This window comes from Melospiza georgiana, chromosome 10 (assembly GCF_028018845.1).
Source record: "Melospiza georgiana isolate bMelGeo1 chromosome 10, bMelGeo1.pri, whole genome shotgun sequence".
Taxonomy (NCBI): Eukaryota; Metazoa; Chordata; class Aves; order Passeriformes; family Passerellidae; genus Melospiza; species Melospiza georgiana.
The window spans coordinates 15,728,423-15,752,941 of record NC_080439.1 but is presented as its reverse complement, the minus strand read 5'-3'; the positions used below and the strand labels follow the sequence as shown (position 1 = coordinate 15,752,941).

The 24,519-nt window shown below is 38.9% G+C and overlaps 1 protein-coding gene across 1 annotated transcript in view; it reads right to left on the bottom strand.

Annotated features, from left to right (window-relative positions):
* Positions 1-24,519, bottom strand: part of COL4A4 (collagen type IV alpha 4 chain) — a 61,518-nt gene that overhangs the window by 12,370 nt on the left and 24,629 nt on the right. The window contains exons 17-37 of the mRNA XM_058031107.1: positions 20,473-20,542; positions 18,904-19,008; positions 18,171-18,335; positions 17,518-17,610; positions 17,020-17,183; positions 14,818-14,890; positions 13,433-13,539; positions 12,898-13,081; positions 12,277-12,345; positions 11,144-11,248; positions 10,524-10,742; positions 9,789-9,950; positions 8,973-9,143; positions 7,672-7,815; positions 7,178-7,285; positions 6,753-6,931; positions 5,615-5,678; positions 5,028-5,102; positions 4,792-4,899; positions 4,371-4,478; positions 419-490 (exon numbers count right to left, since the gene is read on the bottom strand). Coding sequence (XP_057887090.1) covers positions 419-490; positions 4,371-4,478; positions 4,792-4,899; positions 5,028-5,102; positions 5,615-5,678; positions 6,753-6,931; positions 7,178-7,285; positions 7,672-7,815; positions 8,973-9,143; positions 9,789-9,950; positions 10,524-10,742; positions 11,144-11,248; positions 12,277-12,345; positions 12,898-13,081; positions 13,433-13,539; positions 14,818-14,890; positions 17,020-17,183; positions 17,518-17,610; positions 18,171-18,335; positions 18,904-19,008; positions 20,473-20,542 — 2,545 coding nt within the window. The remainder of the gene's footprint in view (positions 1-418; positions 491-4,370; positions 4,479-4,791; positions 4,900-5,027; positions 5,103-5,614; positions 5,679-6,752; positions 6,932-7,177; positions 7,286-7,671; positions 7,816-8,972; positions 9,144-9,788; positions 9,951-10,523; positions 10,743-11,143; positions 11,249-12,276; positions 12,346-12,897; positions 13,082-13,432; positions 13,540-14,817; positions 14,891-17,019; positions 17,184-17,517; positions 17,611-18,170; positions 18,336-18,903; positions 19,009-20,472; positions 20,543-24,519) is intronic.

Below are 24,519 nucleotides of genomic sequence, written 5' to 3'. Positions count from 1 at the left end.
AGTTGTGAATACATCAGCATGAGTGAAATCCACATTCCTCTTAAGTATGAGGCACAACTCCCATGGACTTTTAATGGAGTTGGGATTTCACAAGTCTCCTTTTAATTTGTTAGTTTTATCTTTTGCATATTTAAGAAAAAGAGACTTGGCTCTCCTTTGAATCATCTGCACTGAACTTTTTAATTTTACAAACAGCCTTGAAGCATTCCAACAAAACTATGTGAGTAATGGAAGTTTGAAAGTTTTCCCACAAATAACTGCAGGTGTGCCATTAAGCATACTTTAGATTCTGTTTGAAAGTTTGGTCTGTGCCTTAATGATATCTTCTGGGCAAGGCAAACATCAAAATAATATGCATCTATCCTTGCACATTCAGTCATGTAGAAGATTTTCTGTTCCAGTTATTTCTCATCTTTACCTGGAGCTCCTGCAGAACCTTTTTGACCTTTTAGTCCATCCAAGCCATCCAGTCCAGGCAGTCCAGGAAGACCTGAGAGGTGTTACACAGGTATGACTGACCAACAATCCATTACAGTCACAATTAAAAATCAAGCCTTTTTTTAATCTGACAGCCTCAAGGTGGGGTATTTGCTGAATTTGATTGCTGGCAGCTGCAGATGAGATCACATTGCAGTGCAATCTTTTTGGAAAGGCAAATGTGAAAAGTTTAAAAATTGCAGTCATAATACAGTTTCACATCAAAGCAATCAGAAAGCACAGCTTTTAATCCTTTAGGTACTTCCATCCTGCAGCTAGCAGATTATGGGCTAATCTATAGAGACCCTTCTGTCTGTGACTGGACTGCCACCGTAACATGTGGTTGCTACTCCCAAGTTCACTGTGCTACCACTTCATGGTCACTGATGGGGGTGCAGACACTACCTAAGATAGCTGTAAAGCTGGAACTTCTTTACAGCTTCTGTTCAAAATAGAAGTGCAATTTATCTAGCAGCAAAAAGAGGCTAAATTTCCACCTGGCTTCTTTTCTCTGGTCCTGCAGATTTCACACAGGAAACTATGCTTTTTTGCATCGCTCTATTACAAAAGCTCTTTGATCTGAACAGCACAAAATCTTTGAAACAGCAAATCTATAATTGAAACCTCTGGTGTGACACATGGTAGTATATAGAGCAGCTCTGTCACTAGTGATGTTCACTAGTAGCACTGGCTGAGTGTTTGTGGTAGTCAGACATAGCTTTTGCTTTATTACTTGTGCTTTTTTGAAAATTGCTAAAAGGTAATAAATGAAACAATAGATGGCACTTTTTAATCCATTTTTAATCTAAGGTTGTGTTTGTTGTTTGCAATTGAGGGTATAAAATATCTCCATGTCATCAGTGCTTTTTAGTTCCTTGGTTGTATAGATGAAATGTGAGAACAAACATTTCCTCAGTGCAGACAGCAGTCTGTCACCTGGTGATAGCAACTGGTCTGGCAAAACTGATGGGTCATTTGTGACAGGTTTCAAAGAGGTTTCAGAGACAGGAACAGAATTGGGATGCCTCTTGGTTCAGAGAGGGATGCTGATCATCAAGGAGCTGAATGATACTGTCAGTGCCTGCTCCTGTCCCTGTTCCACTTCTGCTGCTCATCTCTGCCTCCTTTCCTTCCCCATCAATTCCTCTCCCTGCCCTGCAGGATTCCCAGTGCACTTGCAGTGGTTTTCTCCCAGAAGTCTGAATTATCTGTGTGTGTGTCTCCTTTCCTCTGGCTCCTTCCTGCCACAGAAGATGTGGGTTCTCTGTTGGGTGCCTGTGCTCATCCCAGCATGTCCTGCAGCTCACCACTCTGCCATGTATCCAGAGCAGGCATCTTGGGACAATTTATTGCTCTACTTAAGCACATAAGAATGGATATATTTTTTAAAGTTTGTAAACTGGTCGAATTTGGCAAGGACAAATTGCTGTAGGAACAGCAACACAAATACCTTTCATCAACTGCTTCACCTGCCAAATTTAAGTGTCCCTAGTTCAAAGATGGGTTATCTGAGAATGAAAAATAAAAAAACCCTAGAGTTCTCTAGCAGGCACGCCAAAAATTATAATAATATAGCTTTGTTCTCAGAAACTGTAGAATCATTTTAGTTAAAAATTAACAAAGGATGAATTGCAAAAAATAAATCCAGTGTGTAGCAAACACCAGTCTGGAAAAATTTTAAATCCAGAAAAATTTTTGAAAACCTGCAAAACATTGATAATATATTCTCTGTGTAATCCACTTTATAACATGGGATACTAGTAATCTGACCTGTAATATCTTCTATGACCTTAATTAACTGTTCTTTAACTTTTCATGACATTCTAACTTTCATTCCTGCTTTCTGTAGCCTTCCTGTGCTTTGGACATGATCCCATTTTAAAATTTATGTAAGAGTTGCTTTTGGGGAATTTAGCAGGGGTATTTTAAAATTATTAAGAGCTCCTAACTAATTTTGGCCCCCAGGTCACCACTTAAAACTTTTTTTGATCTGTGGCTCATTCTGGCAAGATTGATGGCTTGGTTTTACTTGCTTTCCAGGGAATTTCTGACACATTTGCCAACAATCCATTATAATATCAGCACTTGTACTTCTAGATTTTTGGATTGCTATGGTCCCATATTTCTAGGTACAGCTGAATTGGCTGACCTGAGCATGAACCACTGTTTCTGTGTTGTACAGCCCAATTCAGCTCCTATTCACACAAGTCCTCCTGGTGATGGTCTGAGTATTACTTGCTCCATCAAGGATTACTCACACAAGTAAAGCTTGCCAGGCTTAGCCCTTAACTAGTAAAACAACAGTAATAAAGAAAATGGGGTTATGCTTTAATAGATGATGTTTATTTTTTTTTTTTAATTTAGAAGTTTTTTAAAATCTGTAAGTTCAGGCACAAGACCTTTAATGAAACTGAGAACTAATGAGACTAACAAGACCATATACTTAGCCATGAATTATCCACTTCATTTCTAATGCTTGCACCAGCACTTGTTGAAAACAGCACCAACCAAGATCTATACATCCAGTTGAACTGGAATACAAATACCAGTCAGTTTTCATTACTGGGTGTAGTTTAAAAGGTATTAACCTTCTTTTCAGCTATGCTGGCAATACATAGAATCCTCAGCTTAGCAGGCAACTCACTCTCTAATGAATTGTCATTTGGGATTGAACCTTCCCCTCTGCAGGACATGTGTTAATGTCATGTTCCTGTGCAGGACTTGGGATAACTTCTGCACAATATAGTAAGAGGTGTCTTATGGCAAGAAGGAAAGAGCCCATCAATTATGAAAAAGTTTGCAGCAGAAGAATGCTTTTTTTTTTTCTTTTCTGACCCCTTTCAGACATCCCTGCCACTGCAGATCTCTGCCTTTGTTACAGCAAATATTGCTTGCAACACTGAAATGTTCTCTTGCACATTATGTACCAGCAGGGAATCTGTCATGACAGTTTAAATCAGCACTGCTTATTTACTGCAAACAATCATAAATTGTTTCCATTTTTCATTTGAATTTTCAGTAATTTATAAGAAACTTCTCAATTTGGCCTTAAGCTGAATTTGAAAAAGTGGATCTATTGTCCTCTCTAACCATTTTCTGTAGCCCCAAGTGTTACTTTACTGTGGTTTCTGCATATGGGTCACTAATCTTCTTCCTGTTTGGGAACTGGTTATGAGGCACACTATAACAGACACAGGATACAGAGCTGATAACTTTCTTTAGGGAGTATTAATAACTTACAATTTCAGTTCTAAGCATAGTAAAAGTTAATAACATTCCCCAACAAAAACAGTTGTATAGATGAATTGACATTCAATCTAAGCACAACAACCATTGCAAGAAGTGTAAATTAGGATTTGGAGGAAACACTTTGATGCTAAATACTCCAAAATCAGACAAGCAACAAGAAAACCAACAATAAAATGCAACTCAAGTTATCACAATTTGTTAAAACAAATTTGAAAAACAAAGCTGTCATAGCAGCCTGCTGGGTTTACAGAGTAACAGTGGCACTCCATGGTGAAAATGTAGAACACAGTATAACTGAAGTGAAAGTGAAACAACTGAATTACTGCAAACTCCTTTTTCTTTCCTGAAGTCCTGCTCTTGGTTACAATCAGCTAAGCCAGACTCTGTTTCTACCTTCCCCCTTACTCATTTTAGATTGTAGCCCAATTTTCCAAAGTAGCATTTCTACTTAGTTACTTATCAAAGGTAATGGGAACTGGCCTAAGTCTAAGCAGTTTAAAAGACCACAGAGTCTAAATCACAGTCACAGTTAGGCCTTTTCCATTTTCACTACTGAAAAAGTATTTATGTCTGGTACTGTCACATTACCAATAGAATGGCACTGTATATTCTTTTTACCTTTTCTTTTATTCTTATATTCTTACCTTTTCTACCTTGAGATCCAGGTAACCCTTGCAATCCTGGAGGTCCCAAAATTCCAGGTTTCCCTTTTTCTCCAGGTTCTCCTGGCAATCCTTGAGGACCTGTTGCTCCTGAGAGTGAAAGAAACCCCTGTGAATATGTAATCCTATTAAACTGTTGATTTTTTCCCCATGCTTTGCAGCACACAGCTGTGTTAACAGCAGTACCTGCACGTGTTTGGGGATGCAGGGAGAATGGAAGGGTCTTGCTGTCTGAGAGTGAGCAGACAATTGCTGCTATAGGTACAGAAATAATTTTCAGTGCCCCCTTTTGTATGAGCTCTGATTTCTCCAGCCTCCTCACTGAGATGGCTCAAGTGCCTTCTCCTGTTCCATATATCTTTTGAGCTATTCTATGGCACTATTTTTTGAACTTTGGCATTACCTGGTAATCCAGGTGGCCCTGGATATCCTGGGTCACCCTTAGATCCTGGTCTTCCAGGCTGTCCTTGGATACCTGGTAAACCCTTTTCCCCTGGAAATCCACTAAGTCCTTAAAGGAAAAAAAAAGGCAATTGCTACAGAATGGCTCAAAATGCACAGGGAGCAGAGCTCCCTCTAACACAACTTAGAGAAAATTAATTTTTAAGTCCAATTTTGTCTTCCATCAAACAGAGGTACCTGGCAATCCTGGATCTCCCACAGGCCCTTTCTGACCATATGTACCAAGCAGAGGAGTTGGGTCACCTCTCTTGCCTGTTGAGGTACAATGAATTCCATTTTATACAAGCATCCTTTCCATCCACCAAACCAAAGCACTGGACACTTTTGTAAGATCAGGAAAGTCATTAATAGGTATAAACAGCTACAGAAGGGGCTAAGAGAACCCAAAATAAGAATTGCTTTGTCACATTCAAATTATGACAGTTCACTTTGTTTGCATTTTCTCTTATTTGATTTGACAAATTTTCCATATCTGTAAGAATGGATTTGTACATGGTTTTGATGGAATTTTAAATTTCTATGAAATTTGACAGGAATTTATCTTCTAAATTATCAATACCTATTTTAAAGGAACAAGATGTTGAAGAATATACTGAAATCAACTTTTGCCTTCAGGTAAGTAAGACTTGTTTTTAATTACATCCATGTTTTATGGGAAAACAAGACAGAAGTGAAAATAATTTTCTAGTGGGTCTTCCCCATCTATTCCACATATATCCTAACAATATTGCTCTATTCACAGCATGTCTATATAAACTCATTACCTTTGCATCCTTTGGAGCCAGGCAGTCCTGGATATCCAGGGTTTCCTGGTAAGCCAACATCACCCTAATTTTTTTTTAAAAACAAAATAAAAATGTTTGACATAGGATATGTGTAGCAGGAATGATCTGCAGGAGCATTTGGTTCTCTTAGCAAAACTATATCTTAAGCTCACCAAAAAAAAAATCTTGTCTTTGTTACTTGTCTAACATTGGCCAACAGCAAGGAACTGTGGGTTAGACTTGCTAATAATTTTGAATTTATGCTTTTACAGCTTATTCTCATTCTTGGCTCAAACAGCCTAATTTCCCCACAGATGGCTTGAATAATTTGATTTAAAAGGTACCATAAAATATATATCCAATATTGTTGTATGTTACCCAACATTTACTATAAACATTAACCAGAAATATTGTGATGTCACAATAAAAATGTAGATTTCCCTATTTTTCTTTTTGAGCAATGAACATTAATCAGCAAAGAAATTTAATTAAACAAGCTAAGCAAAAGTATATCTCTTTACCAAGAAAATAACTGCCTTTTCCTTTATGTAATTTCACTGTCTACCTACCCAGCATACAAGAAGTGAAGAATTACACCTTGCATGAAATGTTTGTGTGGTTTTGTGTATTTGTTTTTGAGCAACACTGCTTGCCTGGGCTCTGCCTGGGGCAAAGATGACTTGCTTTGTCTTGTCTGTTGCCTTGGTCACTTCACACAGCAGGATATGAAGAAACAGCTAGATATTAACTGCATAATTGTGCTGCTGCTATGTTATGATCTCTGTGGTAAGTGGTTTGTCAATCTGTTCTTAAGAATAATGTTAAAAACTTGATTGTGCATCTGTTTTTTGCCCCCCTATTTAGTGTAGTAGAGCCTGGACTTCAACCATGTAGCAAAGCACTACATCAGAACAGACAGCCAGGAGAGGTCCTTTCCTAACTCCCACCACAGTTCCTGCTAAAATGTAACCAAAGCACAGAGGTGTTTCATTAGGAATTTACAGCTCCTACTACTCTGGCTGTCTCTTTTCAGAGGAAACATCTAATGGGTGAGTACAGTACAAGCACCCTTCAGCATATTTCTTAGAGGCAGGAGATAACTGCAAAGTCCAGGACACTTCACTACAGCTCTGTTTACCTGGTCACCTGGTTCTCCTTGAAAACCTGTCATTCCTCGAAGGCCCTTTGGTCCAGGCAAACCCTGTGATCCTGGAAACCCCATCACTCCAGTGTCACCTTGGTCACCTGGTAGTCCTGGAACACCATTCTTTCCTGGAAATCCTCGTGTGCCTCTGAAACCAGTATTGCCTTTTTCACCTGAAGTTGATTGCAGAACAAGATAATGATCAATCAAGTCAAGCCAGTGTTTGATATTGGTTTTCAATATGGCAATGCTTTCACTCGTGGTGTATTGCCTTAGTGACAACACAAAGAAACTAAAGAGCCAGTTAGGAACCTGCAAACATGGCTGGCTGTTACTGCAGCCCTGAGCCCACACTGTGAAAAGCACCAGTGGTTTATGTCAGAGGAATGTGTGTGTATGCAGGGCTTTCATGAACTCACCTGTGTCACCTCTCAGTCCGTGCTCCCCAGGAAACCCTGGGTCCCCCCTCTGGCCCTTCTCCAGGCGGAGGTTAACGCAGCCGCTGTCTCCTGGAGGCCCCCTCTCACCTTGGAAGTAACATTTGCAATGTAAATACATCCCCACAAGTGACATGTCCTGAAAATTACCACCACTGAGTCGTGACTTTCCTAATAGAGAAAGCCTTCAAATACTAATATGGTTCTCGGTTTTCTCAGCAGGCTCACTGCTGACAGAATTTGCAATCCTTCCCTTGATTTTTTGTTTATTCACTCATAACCCAGGTGATATTAAATCTGAAGAATATGGAAAGATTGTGAAATTATGAAAGACAGCAATTTTGAGCTGCCTGTGATTGCATCTTGCAGATGGTTACTCTCTTTCCTATAAAAAATTAAACAGATTTTTAACACAGTAGTAACAAAACTAAACATAGCGACAATATAACTACAGAGTAAAGTGGATTTTTACAAACCTTTCATTCCCATATCTCCACATTCTCCACTAGGCCCAGGTAGACCCATTTTTCCTTCTTCACCTTTTACACCAAAGATTCCCATTGGGCCTTGTATTCCTGGGAGTCCTGGGAATCCCTGGGGTCCTTGAATGCCTTTGCTTCCTGGAAATATGAAATGCTTTATTTACATGTTAAGTCTGCTTATATTGCTACTGTTATATTCTGAGGAATAGTATAAAGCAAAACCAGGATGTTTAGAAGGGCTTCTTAGGAAATCAGCAGAACTAGAGAACCATTAGTTGGACCATGTCTTCATGCCAAGGTCAAACTTCTCTTGAAACCCTGATTCTACTGAGGCAAAGTGCCTCCTCCTACCTGCAGTCAGCCCCTGAAGATTTAGGCTGACTTTACTCCTAAAGCAGTTATCCCCAACACATCACCAGATCTTGCATGTGGCTGCTGGATTATGGGGGCTTTGTTCTGCTCCCTGTGCCTGCCCTCCAGCTCTGGAGGCTGGCACCCAGAGAACAGTTGGGCTTGCCATTAAGGACTGAGGCAAAGAAGGCATTAAGTACCTCAGCCTTCTCCTCATCCTTTGTCACTGTTTTGCCCCTCCCATCCAATAAAGGATGGAGATTCTCCTTATTCCTCCTTTTACTGCTGATGTATTTATAGAAATATTTTTATTGTCTTTTATAGCAATAGCCAGATTGAGTTGTGGTTGCACTTTGGGCATCTTGATTTTCTCCCCCCATAACCCTGATACACCCTTATCCTCCTGAGTTGCCTGTCCCTTCTTCCAAACTTCAAACACTCTTTTTTTACGAGTTCAGCTAAAGCCTGTTCAGCCCAGCTGCTCATCTTCCTCACTGTCTTGTCTTTCAGCACAAGGGATGGCCTGTTCCCATGCCTTAAAAATTTCCTTCTTGAAGAATGTTCAAGCTTCCTGGGCTCATTTGTCCCTCAGGACTGCCACCCAAGGGATTCTGTTAACCTTAAACATATTCCTCTTATTATTGCATATTACAACCTATTACAAATAGTCAGGAAATAATATATAGAAATATGTCAGTGTTGTAAAACAACTGAAGCACCAGGATGCACCAAGATGCATCAAACTATATTCATCCTTTGTTTTTATCATATGAGAAAGAACAAAGAATGTTTCTATGGTTATTGACTCTACCCTGCTGCAGTCTTATCCTTGAAGTTGGAAAGGGAGGTGGGTGCAAAGTACTTGCTAACCTTAACATCAGTAAAAAGGGCTCCCTCTACAAGAGAACTTATAGGAGAGGTGGTCTGCAGGATATGTAACATACCTGTTTCTCCTGGGAAGCCAACAGGCCCTCTATTTCCTGGAAGTCCTGGGGTACCTCGTGAGCCAGGAGGACCTGGGAGACCTTGTGAGCCCAGAGAGCCTTTGAGGCCTTTGATTCCAGGGGGCCCAGCCAGGCCCCTGTCTCCCCTCTGACCTTTAAAGCCTGGTAAGCCTGAGAAAGAGAACTTTAATCTATGTATGTAAAGGCAGGCAAAAGTTACACAGTTGCATATAAAAAGTAGAAAGTGATAGATTTGGTATAAATTTGAAAATCATCAAACATGGCAAAATAAGTTGAAACCTTTTTTTTACTATGTTGGAGTTCTTGCCTTGCTTATATTTTTCAATTTGAATGTTTGTTTTCTTGTATTTCTTTAGTGACAGACAATAGAAGAGCACTGTGAAAAATCTCTACTAATATGTAAATACTTTTGATAGATGTCTCTCCTAGCTCTTCATAAATAACACTTCTATTGAAGAATTAGGAAGATAAAAGCATCACAGCAGTGACAGGAGCTCAGTTAAGTTACTCAGGACAACAGATATGAGACAACTCTTTGTTTATTACTAATAGTGAACTCGCTGTGATTTGGCCAGTTAAGGAACAGCATGGGAAGGGAAGCTGGGATACACCTGAGATGCACAGTCTACATTCCCTGAGTTTAAAGAGCTGTGCAAAACATAATGTACACCCCCAGTAATGAGCAGCTCCCATGGCAATATTTGTCATGGCAGCCACAAAAATCATGTGATGAAACCTGGCAGAAAATATGTGCAAAGTTTAGGGCTGTGGGGCAGCCTGCTGGCTGTTGTGTACCTTGAGGTCCTGGCAGGCCCATGACACCTCTGAGTCCAGGTGGTCCTGGTAAGCCTGGGACACATGGTGAGCCAGGGAAGCCCGGGCAGCCTGGTGCTCCTACATCACCTTCTGGGCCTCTAAAGCCTTTGGCACCTGGAAATCCTGGGGTACCAGGTTGTCCTAGAAAAAAAAAAAATTGTTAGTTCCATCACTCACTGTTCCTCAAAATCCTAGTTTTAATTTTGAAATGTACATGTTAGGTTACTATAGTATCTTATTTATCCTCTAGTTTTTCCACAGTTTGTGAAAAGTGATGCTTTTCTGCAATTTAAAATTGGCTGTTGTGGAGAACTTCTTTCTTTAAGGAACAAATACAAATTCAATCCTCATCTATAGGTACAGAAGAGAGTTTCTGATGTATAGGAGCAGCTCACTGGCCTGCACCAGGTGCACAGCACAGGCTCAGTTCTGTAGGTGCTCCCTGCACTGAAGGATGGGTGTATCTGCTTAGGGCCAGGCAAAAGGAACATCTGTAAAAGGAAACAGCAATATCCTCTATGGGGTGGGAAGGATGTGGTGCTGTGGAGACATCACTGCAGCAAACAGCAAAATGTAAATGTAAAAACAGGGAGTACTGTTAACAGTCACCATTATGGATCTGAGTGAGAGGAAGTTTTCTCTGAACCAGGAGCACCTCTGCTCAGATTTTGTCCTTTGAACATGTAGAAGTGTTTCACAGAAGCTGGCTCATACCTTGAAGTCCAGGAATGCCTGGATTACCCCTTGCTCCCTGTGCACCAGGGGGTCCTGGCAGTCCCCTGGTGCCTGGGATTCCTGGAGGGCCATATGTGGTGTCACCTGGAAGACCTTTCTGACCATCTGGGCCAGGTGGACCTGGAAGGCCATTTCTGCCATCAATTGTAGATCCTCTTTCACCTTCATCACCAGGATCACCAGCTGTGCCTCGAAAGCCTGTCAATAAGATTTTTAAATTCAAATAGAGCTTATATCAAGAGTTGTTCAGGGTTTTTTGTTTTGGTTCCTCACCCCTCCCAAATGTGGAATGTTGTAGTCCAAATTTAGCCAAATTTAAATTGTCACCTTGCAAAGAAAAATAACATCATAAATTAAATTTCATGTTTCTTATTTATAGCTTATGATACACGAGGAATGAAGGAGGTAATTCCTGTGGGAAGTGACAGGGGTTTTCTTTGGGGCAGCATCTGTCTTGAGTACTGTCACTCTTGTGTGGTTCAGTGCTTTCTGGATACTGAACTATTCATTTCAGTTCAATCCTGCTTTACACTACTCTATCTTTCCTTGCATTACAACTTGCCCAGCAGCTTTCCCAAATTAGGGAAAGCACAATTCACCTTCTGGCCCAGGGATTCCTGCTCCTGGCCTTCCTCGATTGCCTTTTTGCCCATCAAAGCCATTTGGGCCAGGATGCCCAGGGAGTCCTTTTAAACCTTTTTGTCCTGAAAATCAAAATGAAATACATAAAAAGGCTGTCAGAGCACTAAAATGTGTGATCTAAGGATTTTATCTTTATTCCATGCAAATTCATGTACCTTGAAAACCAGCTGATTTCATCTGCTTCTAACACTTTGGGCAAGAGCCACTGCCCAAGTCATAAACAAATGCATGGTTGCTGTTTTTCTAAATTAACACGTTCCCTATTCCATTAACAGCAGACTGCAAATCACTAGTGTTAATTAGGAAAAAAATATTTCCTACAAATTTTCATGTGGTCATGAAACAGTATTAACCTAGTGAATAACAGATGTCAGCTCAAGTTCTTCTACTCTTCTGTGCTATGTCCTGCTTCTGGAATGGTGCAGATGAGCTCAGTACACTCATGTCTGTATAAATTTTTGTTCCCACCCACAACACTGATGTCAGGGAGCTGTGTAACACCATATTACACAGCTTGAAAATCCACTCTCTCCATTTCTTCTAATTTGCTTGGATATTTCAAATGTCTCGGAGCCGATCACAAGCAACACTTTGCCAGTTCCTGGGTGAGTTCTTTGAATTTAAATTGAATAAGTTGAAGAAATTATGATAAGTATTGAGATTTTAGGGCTCAATTGCAAGTTGCCGTGAGCAATACATTTTTAGAAATTACAGACTTGCAGCATATCTTTGCCTTGCACATCTCTTTCTCCTGGTATGGAGATGTACATACTCTAGGCCTTACCCAACTCCAGCATATTTTTCAGACTCTCTCATGCCTTTTCATTGAGGCAGGACAGAGTTTGAAGCTGCCTTGATTTAATTATTTCCATGGAGGCTGCCTGCACTCCTTCTGATGGTGCAAATGGCAGCTGTCTGGCCCTTGATTCTATTAGAGACTACATTCCCGTGTATTTGCAGTTTTACATTTTGAAACACGTATCTTGTTGAAAAACTAGTATAGTGTAGCTTTTTAGGATAGCCTCTTTTCTTTAATTAGCAACTTAAAATTCCATTTCAGTATAAATCAAAAATTATTCAATAAACATACCTTGAACACCTTTAAAACCTGGGGGACCTGGATTTCCAGGATATGGTGATGTAATGCAGACAGTTTCACCTAAAGCAAGAGGGAGAAGAAACTGGCCTATTTGATTTTAGATTAGTTGGAGTCTGAGCACTTACTGTAATATTTCTGGGGAACTACCCAACCACACGTGCAAACGTGCAGTGACTGTTTATGCACATTGTTATTTCCATATTACTGAAGTCTTGATGGGGAATCTTAAAATATATTTTTCTTGATACTTCCTATCAAACATTGGTGATGTTCCAAATTGCTGTAATACAGTTGTATTTTTTAAAGGCAAAGTTTTTTTACATTGTCCTGGCAACTTGTTTTACAGTACTCTCTGTTGCAAGAAAGAAATAATATTTTCTTTTAAATTCTATCTACAGCTATGGTGTAGATTTTTTTTGCTAGGCATTTTTATAACCAAGAAAACCAGGCCAAGATTTAAGTATAAATTGTGTTTTCCTAAACATTAATATTATTTTCACTCTAAATTAACAGCACTATAATATATAATACATATTAAACCATGATGGATGCCACCAAACATCCAAACGCGTATTTTGCTATTTCATTCTTAACATAAACATTCAAAATTACCTTTCTGGCCTTTTGGACCAGGTGGCCCAACATTCCCCATGTCACCAAAGTCTCCAGGACTACCTCTGGCTCCTGGAGACCCAGGAAGCCCCAGGCCAGGCAATCCCATCTGGCCTTTTACCCCAGGAGGTCCTGGGAGCCCAGGGAATCCTTTATCACCTGGAATTGCTACTCCAGAATCGCCCTGAAATATAAATTCTCAGTAAGTAATGAGCTAATTTCTCTCCTCTCTTTGATTATGAAAAAGCAGGTTAGAGAATTATCTGGAGAAACACTTTCACAATGGTAAGACTACATGGATGGCATTAGTATTTTTAAATATTCAAAGGCAAAAGGAACAAAAGGGTTTGTGTATTTTTTATTTCCTGACCCTGTAATATTGGCACACAGTATACGCAGAGATTATCATCAGGAATACCAAAATAAACAGTAATACTTACAAGAAATGAATTTTTTAATGCACAAAAACTTTCATAATCTTTCATAAGATAATATGTTAATTGGAATGGAAAAAGTCTGGGGAAGTCAAACATACCTCAGCTCCTTTTTCCCCCGGCAATCCTAGTTCCCCATCTCTGCCATCAAGACCTCTTTGGCCTGGAAATCCTGGAAGCCCAGTAGGTCCTCTTTCACCCTTCAATCCTTAAAATATTTTTTGGGGAAAAAAATATTTGCAGTAATTTTGGGGGGAGGAGTTATTTCTCCTTAAAGAAATGCTTTGTAACTGTTGATCCTATCTCCATGATAATTCCCAGTCCTTGAATTCACATTCCTTAATGAGGCATTTTAGGCTCAGGAAGGCAGTTTGTAGTTGGATACCTGATGGAACAACTTGGTCTCTGTAAAAGAGATGTTCACAGGCACCACAGGAATGTGGCTTTTGTCTGTGCTATACATAAGAGTTAAAATATTTCACTATTGAAACATGCCACAGATTTATTCTTGATTTCAGTGAAGTTAGGATATAGCTGTGCCATATGATACAGAATATTTACATCAATATTCCCCAAAGGTTTTTGGTTTTTCCCCCCATGGATTTTCTTGCACCAATACTTATGAGAAAGTAACTTTTGTATCAAGAACAGCAAAACTATTCTAACACAAAGATTCTTTCCGCTGTGTCAAGAAACCTTTGCAAATAAAAGCAAATGTTTTCCCCTATTCCAACATCTGTAAAAAAACCCGCAGGCATCCAAAGCTAAGCTAACTTTTTATAAACAATAAAAAGGACAATCTTCTGTGAATAACTATTTTAGCTTTTCTAACTAGGATTTGCCATCAGATTGCTGCAGTTTATTGTTCTCTTTTTCTTTTGCCTTTACAAATCATAACCATAACTGTGGAGAGGTTTTGATCTATTTAATTACAAGAATTCCAGTTGTGCAACTGGTGGCCTATTGTTTCTCTTCAATGCCTGGTCAAGAGTAATTTTTAGAAATAAGAGAGGAATCTGAATAGTCATTGAGCCTGAAGTTTTCCCAAGAAAGATGTTGGTGGCCTAATATGAGATAACAGCTATGATATTGGTATATGGCAGTTCAGTAGGTGGCTTCTGTTCAATAATATTTCTTCATTATTTCACAGTATTTGTATTCTGCTTAGTCTTTGCTGTACAGACTTCTGGAAGACCCCAATTATCAAATGAATGACACGAAAAGTCATTTGTTTGCATTAATAACATGCTGTTAAAACTGTTTTATGGCTCAACTATAGAGAAAAAAAACATAAAACACTGTGTTGATCTTGTGTTTAGCAAGAAGAGATGGTACCAAGAGAGCAGTTTGGATATATATGCCCTCTAGGTTTCAGTGACTTACTGAGCTAATGGATTTAGTAAAGAGTAAATTAATGTTTTGCTTACACTATTGCCTAGATATTGTATAGGAAAACAAAAAGGTTAACAGTAAAATGTGTGTTTACCTTTTATTCTAACTCTTCCTGGATCACCCTTCTCTCCTTTTTCCCCAGGCTGTCCAGCAGAACCAGGAGTCCCCTTATTGACAAAGAAAAGAGTTGTCAGTTATCTCCAGCAAGGAATCAAAGTGGGAATTTAAGGGAAAATTAGGTATCTATCTCTTGCATTGTTTCACCAAAAAAGACCAATTAAAGTAACCAAAAGGATTCACTGGTCTCTTCTGATGGTCAAAAAGAGGAGTGTGAATGGCACATGGTCTTTTCAGGCTGACTCTGCCATGTGCACAAATGCGCAACTGTGCTGGTTTTGCATTAATTAATGTTTGGTGAGGAGGGAAGAAGCCACCAACAGAAATGATTTTCTGAGAGGAGCTGCTGACAGCTTCCTCCATGCCTAATAACACCGATCACTAACTCATTTTGAATATTGACACTTTGCTAAACCACTAGAAAGTTAAACATGCCTCTGTGCACACACATGTTAAAAATGAACAAACCCCAGGAAATCTCAAATTGGCAAACCAAACCCACTACAACAACTGACAGAAATTGTAATGCCAGAGCACTGGGCCCACAGCTGCACAGATGTGGGACTGCAAATGTAAGAATATCAAGAGACAAATGATTCATTAACTCTTCCCACTGCAGACTTCAACCCACTGAGGAAGAGAATCTCTGGAGGGTGGTGACTGCTGGATGAGGCTGTCCTCCCAGAAGTGAACACAGCAGGAAGTAAGTGATGCTTTTTTTTTTAATGAAAACCCACAAAGCTAACAATAAAAAATTTCATCTAGTTAGGTACATTATATTCTTAGATGAATATATGGCTTGAGAGGTTTAGAGGGCAAAAGAAATACTTTTCTATATTTTTATGCTGATTTTTGTTTTCAGCTGTCCAAGCAGGGTGCACTATTCTTATAATCTTTTGTCAAGGTTTGATCTTGCAACAGTATATGTAGATCAAGACAACCATGTGAAATTTACACAGAAGTAAAAGGCCACTAAGGTACAAAACTGGGGTATTATTTAGGTAGCTTCCTCTGTTACTCAAAATCTTTCCCTTAAAAATAGGTGAGCAAAACCAGTTTACAATGTGATTGACAATTTCAAATCAGGCAGCAGACTTCTGAAAAATGTGAATCTGAAACTAGAAGTGACTGTTACAATGTTTAGATCTTCAAGTAGGCAGTGATGAGTTATTAGTGTCTGAAAAGAAAATGAAGGATTTGGGAAGAAAAGAGAGCAGAAAAATGGAGAAAAATGGTCTGTTAGACCAAAGCAGTTCTGTACTGAAGTGAGTTATTTCCTTCCAAAGTGATTACTTTGTCCTTGTTTCTCAATTAAGTAACCTAAGAACAGCAAAATTCAGGACAAGGCTTCAAGCCTTACTTCAGAGCCACAAGGGCTAAAACATACTCTCAAAAGTAACAAAAACAGCAGAATCTCACATATACCACCCAGGTAATAGGGTTTTAAGAAAATAAAGAGAGCAAATGTAAATCTTCTAATGAAATGATTGGAACTTGAATGAGAGCCCTTCCACATCCTTCTCTCACACTCACAGTGGATTTGTTTGCTTTTTTTGCTTTTGAAAGAACATGTTCTGGAAACTTTTAAGCAATTCCTTACGTGAGCAAACAGTTCTGCTATTAAAACAAACCCAAATCTCAAAACAACAAAACAAAAACCAACCAAGAACAAAAAAATAGGCACAAAACCCCCTCTAAACATGCCCCTCAAAACAGCCCAAAAACCTAACCATAATGGAATGGTTATAAAGCAGGGCATATCTACCTATATTTTCAAACAAAAGCCTCTCACAAGAAAGTGTATTAAAAGAACCTTCTATTTGACATTATTTTGGCATGCAGCATCCTAGATGTACATTCCATATGTCAGACCAGAAGAAGTAGATCAAAATCACAGCAAGACCAATAAATTCCCATATACTGTATTACTAAAGCAGTTAGATTAAGTGGTGTTTTGAATTACTCTCACTCTGGGGACTAAGATAAACTATATGAAGGACATTAAAGAAATTAATTCTACTCCAAAAGTAAAAGCTTGTTTCACTAGACTGTATTAAGCTAAAGCAGATGAAAGTTCCAGATAGTGTTCCAGGGTACTTTCTCCACCATTCTGCTTAAATGCCTGCTGAGTTGAGAGGTAGCTTGATGTTGTTTAGTGAAGCTCATGAGAAGCACTCACAGGGAGCCCTGGTGATCCCACTGCACCAGTTAAGCCTGGGTCGCCCTTTTCTCCGTGTCTTCCAGGGGATCCCATTTGTCCTTTCCTTCCTGGAGTTCCTGCAGGTCCTTGCACACCACGGGCACCAGGAGGACCAGCACTACATGAGCAGAGGCCTTGACTTCCTGCATCAAAATGTCAAAATTACATTGAAACAGCCGAAAAATTATTACACAAAAAATAATGCTGTCCTTTTTCTTTTCTGTGTGAGTAGTGCACCACATTTAGACCATTTTATCTCATGTTATCTCACTAGGAGAGGATTATCAGTCTCTCTTTACAGTGCTGAGTAACTCTGCACTAACAGGATTCTGCTGACTCAGAAGCCCCAATGCCAACAGTAACTCTGTATTTTGATGGGCCTAAATCTCCAAGTTACCATGGACTTCTTGCACATTTAGATTTGACACTCCTGGCAAAGGTTTCATGCTCAAATTGTTGTTATCCAGGCCAACTTACCCTTCTCTCCTTTTGCCCCTTTTCTTCCTGGAAGGCCAATCTGACCTTTTGGTCCAGGTTCTCCAGGGATCCCTCTGTCAGTACAGATTACACCTTTGAAGAAACAAATTTTCCAGCCAGTATAAGTCATGTTTACTGTTCCCCCAGCTTAGGTTATGTGTCCTCCTCTCCCTTCTCTTGTTACTCTCACATAAAAAGTTAGTGATATTAATTAATGCTTTACAGGTTGTTGCTTATAGATTATACTGCAACACACTGTATGGCTAGACTTGATGTTGACACATTGCTTCTCATTGGTGCTATTATTTTTTTCTACTTAAAACTTTACTTTTTTCCAAAGGATGCAGATTTGAGTTTCCTCCTCAGTATTTTTAACTTGAACAGTTAAAAAATGGTCTATGAGACCAAAGCATTTTTAAAGTTTAATTTTAATATGTGTGTTACTTTTGTGGGTTTAAATCACCCAGAAAACTATGAAAATCTCACTGATGAAAAGCTAATAGGAAAAATATGGTTTCAACATCCCATGAAAACCTTGAAATAGCTGTCAAAATGCACTTTTCAATTCTCTGTATTTGTAGCACCAACAAAAGCAATGGCTATATTAATCTGCAGAATTGTGTTCTTGTTATATGAATTGCTATTGAACCTACTGGGTAGTCCAGGTAAGCCTTGTCTTCCTGGCTGCCCTGGTAGGCCTGGTGGTCCAGGAAATCCCGGTCTTCCTGGGATTAATTCACCTGTTCCAGGCAAACCAGGGTCCCCTTGAAAACCTTGAGGTCCTGGTGCCCCACTTACTCCTGGTAGGCCAGGAAGACCTGAAAAAAAATAAAGGTAAACAGCCCACACAACATTAATGTGAGATATCAAGGAGGAAACCCCAGACCATTCAGGACTGCCCTGAAGAATAGCTTCTACATAACTAATGTTGAATCCAAATCCTTGGGTTTTTCAGGATCCACAAGAAAAGAGGTTCCTGCTATAGACCTTCAAATGCTTCTATTCCTCCTTCCCTCCATTACCTCTTTTGTAGACATCCCAGTTACTCCAGCTCCTCATACAGAGCAAAGCCATCCTCAGCACATCCCTTTTTATCTTTTTGGGATGGAGAGCAGACATTTTAAGTACAGCACTCCGGACACAGTAATACCGTCGATTTACCATGGTAGTATGCTCCTTTGTCTTCTGTTCCTTTTCTAGTCATTCCTAATGTTCTACTTGGATAATTTTGTTTCTTTTTCTGGCTATTAAGTGCTGAGTTAATATTTTTAGTGAACAGTCTTTACAGTTGGTGACTTGCATCAAGCAAGACCAGAGAGCAGTTTTCTTTCAGCAGCTTTCTTTCCTTCTGGTGTTTAGTTCACATTTATCCTCTACTTCTCTTACTTGTTCCATCATATCCTGGTCTTCCTAGAAGGCCTGAAGGACCAATTGGTCCAACTGACCCCATTTCACCAACAGGACCTGGAAATCCAGGATCTCCTCGTGGACCTACAGAGAATTACAGAAACATGTGAGCTGAACACCTTATGGAATTGACAGCTTAAATCTAAATTAAGCTGCAACCAAAATTGTAATTTGGAAACTACACAAGAGTAAAATAACTTATGAAACATTTTAAAATGTGTAACAATTTAATTTTAAGGTGGGAGGATTTGGTTACTTTTCTATGGATTCCATCCCATTTCACAAGCACATTTTTAACTCTTCATTGCTTTGTAGAAGTATCTTTGTGCTATGTATTACAAAATGCTGAGGGAAATGTTTGGCTAAAATAAACATGTGTAGCATTTAAAATAAATATGGATTTCATGTTATGTGCTTTGGCAGTACACACAGGGATGTAATTTCAGGATCACCTTAGCCAAAATTATTCAGATTTTTAAAAGTATATTTTCAAAACTGCTACAAATAATAACATTTAAAATTGCAATTACATACTGATAAAGAAAATCTGAATCAGATGTAAACAGCTTCATTAAATTGGAAAAATAAAATATTGGCAGTATTTCTGTTCTCTATTGTCCAAAGACCTCTTTCTCTGAAGATTGTATCCACTCACACCATGTACATGACTGAATGTTACTCGAGATATTAAGCATGGGGTTTTTTGTTGTATGGGCTGGAAACCATGGAAAAAAATTTAATTTATTTTAGGATAAGACCCCTATCTAATGGGGAGGTTCTGCTGAACTGGGGTTTTGTTGTAACTTACTTCTGTGATCTGAAGAAATTTCTCGTGTTGTACTAGCAATACAATTTATGATGAGCTCTCTGTTGAAATATTCTCACAAGACAAACTATTCAAGTATTAGATGCAAAAGTGCAACCTTGCAGGCAGCAGACCTGTCTGTTCCCCACTGCTTCCTGCTATGAAATAAGAATTTCCACACATCTTTTCACCCATTAGATGAGTAAGATGGGGATAAAGGGAGCTGGGACATTAAAACCCAGCCTGTAATAAATTGACAGGTATTCTGTTGGGAGTACTAGTCCCAGGATTTTCCCCCTGCAAATAGGAAGCTTGAGTGTAGTCTAAAATCCGTGTGTTGTGGCAATAATGAAAAGAGGAATCCTAAATGACAGTGGGAAGGCAGGTGTTCTTATTTGCTGTCCATTAACCAGCACAGGCTTATTTTTCATTGATTTTTTGTAGCTATGCTTAGGTCCAAGAATGAGAGAGTCCTTCAGATCTAGTTGTGACTGTATGCACAAAGATCTTTCACCCAAACAAACATGTAATGTGACACTTGTATGTTTAATGTAGTTCCAGGAAGATCAGCAAGACAAACAAACACAAAATGTGGCTGAACCCACAAACAGGAGTTGGCCTGTGGCCACTGGGAGTATTTTAGGGCTCTGTCCCCTGCATCCCTAGTGACCACTTTCACACACCTTAGCAAAACAGGTCCTGCACTTTATACAGCACAAAGACTAGTCAAAAATAGATATAACCTTTTATAGGAAGCAGTGGAGTTCCAACAGTTCCAGGAGGACCTGGGGGCCCTTCTTCTCCTGGATCCCCCTGTAAGAGTCCAACAATAAATTTTTTTATGTACAAACATATGGTGTACTACAATATAACTGAATATTTCAACAGTGGGGAGATAGGTAAGGATGTGATACACAGGGCCCAGGAAACTTGATTTTGACACTTTGCAGCATTTAAAACCAAGCAAAAATATTTAAAATAATCATTATCTTTCAGGATACCAGTGGCTGAACAGTAATATAGCCGTCACACATCTCTGTTTGACTCTTCGGAACATGTGACTGCTGTATTTTATTTCATTCATTTATTGTAAATATGACTCAACTACAGGAAATCAGTATCCATTTAATTGAGAAATTTTGATTTAACAACCAATCTGTAATTAAAAATTACAGAAATGCTATATCAGGATTAGGAAATTACTTCTATGACAAATAAGCATAGAGAAAGTTTCACTGTCTAACAGCTATTATCAATGGTAAGAGGTACTCAAAGCTCTTACAAGAAGTTTAAAACATCTGCATTAGGGAAACATGAAAGTGCTTACTAATGGTGAGGAAAATCACTTCTGCTTGGAGGCTTTCTAAATTAACTTGGATTTTGCTACTTAGAATTGCAAGCAAAGTGGACTTTAGGGAAGTCTTTTATGTGGCAAATTGTATTAGACCTTTTGCTTTGTAGATTAGAAATGAGCTCTCCTTTTTCAGCAAATGGGAACTAAGAAAACAAGAATGTCAATGTGGGAACTGTGGAGTGAAGCTGTATTCCCAGACTGGACTCCAGGGCCTTTTAGGACACAGACAAGGAGAACTGCATACCCATTCTTACACAAGTGAAAACAAGGCCTCTATGCCTCTCTCTTGACTTTTTTTTTTTTAATGATATCTCTGCAGTAGTTAGACAGTTCTGTTACTGACTGCTGCCCTCATGATCTCTGGCCTGTTTCCTTTGACTGTATCTTGCAGAATGAAAAAATATCCTTGTGTCATCTTTGGTTCTTTTAAACAGGAACATAAATTTGTCTTCCCTAATGACACAGAAGAGTCTTCTGTGTGGCAGGAAAGAAAAGGTAAAACTGGTATTTTTCCTCCTCTGATAAATTTAGAAGGGATTTTGAGCTTTAAAATTAATTTTAATGACGATTAAATAAAGATTTGTATAATAGATGTATTTGGCCCAAGTCTTATATAATTTTCATGCTGATTTTTAAATGACACAACCAGAACACAAGAAAGAAATGAAGAGTAATGAGCCAATGTCAAACATGTCTGGTTTTGGTATTTCAAGTAATAAATTCCAGTTGTGGTCTCTGAAAATCTGGTTTTAGGCTGTTAGGTCTAGTGACCCTCCCTGGCTGGCAGCTGCCTATTTGCTGTGTTTTCACCATTGGTACACTCCCACCCAATGGCATAGATCTCTTTAGATTATTTTGTTGACTGATACTGTTTTCTCTTCCCGTGAAAACTTCAGGAAACTCAGCTTGCTGACAGTTTATTTTTAAAAAAAAAAATTGTGTTGCCAGCATCCAGGCTTAGGCATCAAAAGCTATGGCAACAATTCCTCAAAGTCCACTCTTTGCTTTTAGCAACAGTCAGCATTTTTAAAGAAGAAATCTACTTTCAATGTAACTGGGTTTTTTTTTTTCTGAGTTGCATTCACCTTGAACCTGAATGCATCTTAGATTTTCTATTAATATGTTTGTTTCATAAAAATCCATGCAAGGACAGGCTATTCCCAGGAGAAGTTATAATCATATTCTTGTTCCTTCGGTCCATGTGATTTTTAGTGGATCATAAGCAACAGCTGGTCAGGGCAGCTGAACAGTTGATGCAGTCTGGATAGGTCTGCTCCTTTCAGGAGTAATCATATTTCTCCAATGGTTTGCCAATCAAAACTACAGCATCTGTGCAATCCCTCAGCATTTTGCCTATCTGTAGTAGTTACTCTTTTTTTATTAAGTTGTGCCTATAATTGATTTGATTTCTTTTGCTCCGGGCACTAGTAATTGTAATTTCATCTTTCTGATTCATTACTACAGGACTTCAACCATTTCCCTGGCATAACCTACCAACAATTAATCATGTTTTTGTTTACTGTTTCTAGTGGTAACTGATGGCTACTCAGGCTGTGGGCTGATCCATGGAGTCTGAGGAATGCACTATTCTGTCTATAACATAATTTGTCTCAAGCGTGTTAATGAGACCCTGAATTAAAACAATACGTACATCAGGGTGAAAACTTTTTAACAACAAAACATTTAAGATTTGATTCTAGATTCTGGGAGTATTGGACTGCAATGAATTTTCTGTTTAAATCTGATATGCAATGTTTCAGTTTAATTAGTATCTAAATTATATCACTGTGTTGTGAAGTTGATAACAGCCAAAGGGGATGAAAAGTAACATCTGTGGGAATTTTTTTCTCCCAGGGTATGACCACATAATTAAAATCTTGGCTGAAGAAGCTGGTCTAGCATTCTCCTGGCATTCTCCTAACTTTGAAGTAAGTCTGTGAGTAAGCCAAATGTTTTTGTTGTACTTTTACTTACTTACTTTATGTCTTTGTCATTTCTCATTTGTAAACATGCTTTGAAAAGCTGTCTGTTGCTTTATATTTGTGTACTTTCTACTGTGTTTTTAGCTGTATACTACTTATCACAAATTTGCACCAGTCACAGTTCACTTTTTTGTATCACCACAGATTATGTAGAGCATGTTCCAATCTTAATCTTTAGTTTATAACAGAGGTGATTTTTGAGCAAATCTCTTGAAGAAAATTTACTGGCTTATATGCAGTTTTCAAAAAAAATTATTTCAGAGGAAAATAAATACTCCTTGACTTTTGTATTCCAGAATATTTAAGCCAAGTTCATTAGCATCACTCTTCCTGCAGTAATGTTTTTGTCCTCTGTACTGTGATGATAACTTTGATGAGCTTTTTCAATCTTGGTGTCTCTACTGATGATTCTGTCACCCCCCTTCTGCATTGCAGCATTTCTCTTCTCCTCTTGCTCATACACTGTTGACCATTTGGACCCCATCCCAGGACTCCTTAGGCCTTCCCCCCTGGCTAGACTCACTGCTGCCTTGCTCCCTCTAGGGTAGCATCCAGAACTCCTTTTTTCTTCTGAGTGTGCTTTGGGAAATATAATAGTTCCTTTCATTCAAGTCTTTGGTGTTGCTCAGAATTACAACATGATCCAGTAATCAGAATTTCATTTGTTCTGCAGCCTGCAGAAGAAAATTCCATCAAGTTCTGTCCTGAAATGTCACTAGACTGACACCTGAGTCTTCTGAAATTGTTTTAAGCATCTCTTCCACACTTTAAATATTTTCCTGTTTTACTGCTTAGCCCTGGGCTGTGACACCTACACTTCTAATCCCTAGTGGAAAGCAGCAGGTATTGTAAAATAAAAGACAGTTAGTGTCATCTAAGTGAGCCAAATTAGGAAATGTTTAAACACAGCTGGTGTGAAGGAGTCCACATCTTTACCATTCTGGTAAACATCTTGGAACAATTGTTTAAGTGAACAGACTGAAAACATGCCAAGAGATTTCGATAAAACATGCCAAGAGATTTCGGTAAATCGTGCAAACAGGCCTATCTGAATGGAATCCTGCCACCTCATTTGGGGCCAGTTTTCATCCTCATTTATAGGATCATACTATTAATTAAATAAGAGCTTCCTTTACCTCCCATATTTCCCTGGGGAATGCAGCTCAGCTGTGAATACCTTGCAGAGTACTACAATTCATGGATTAGGTAGCTATCCTGGTATACTTACAGGTAACTATTTGGATTAACAATTCCTATGGTATGTAAAATAGAATTTCCACTCTCACTTGTACCAGCTAGGAATGTTTTCTTACATTGCTATTTACTACCATGGTGATGAATAACTACAACTATCATGAAAACAGTAAGCATTTACAGAAATTATGATTGTATAAAGGGACATGGCCTGATAAGTGGGTACATTTGGGAGGAATACTGGCACAGAGGGGAGTGGG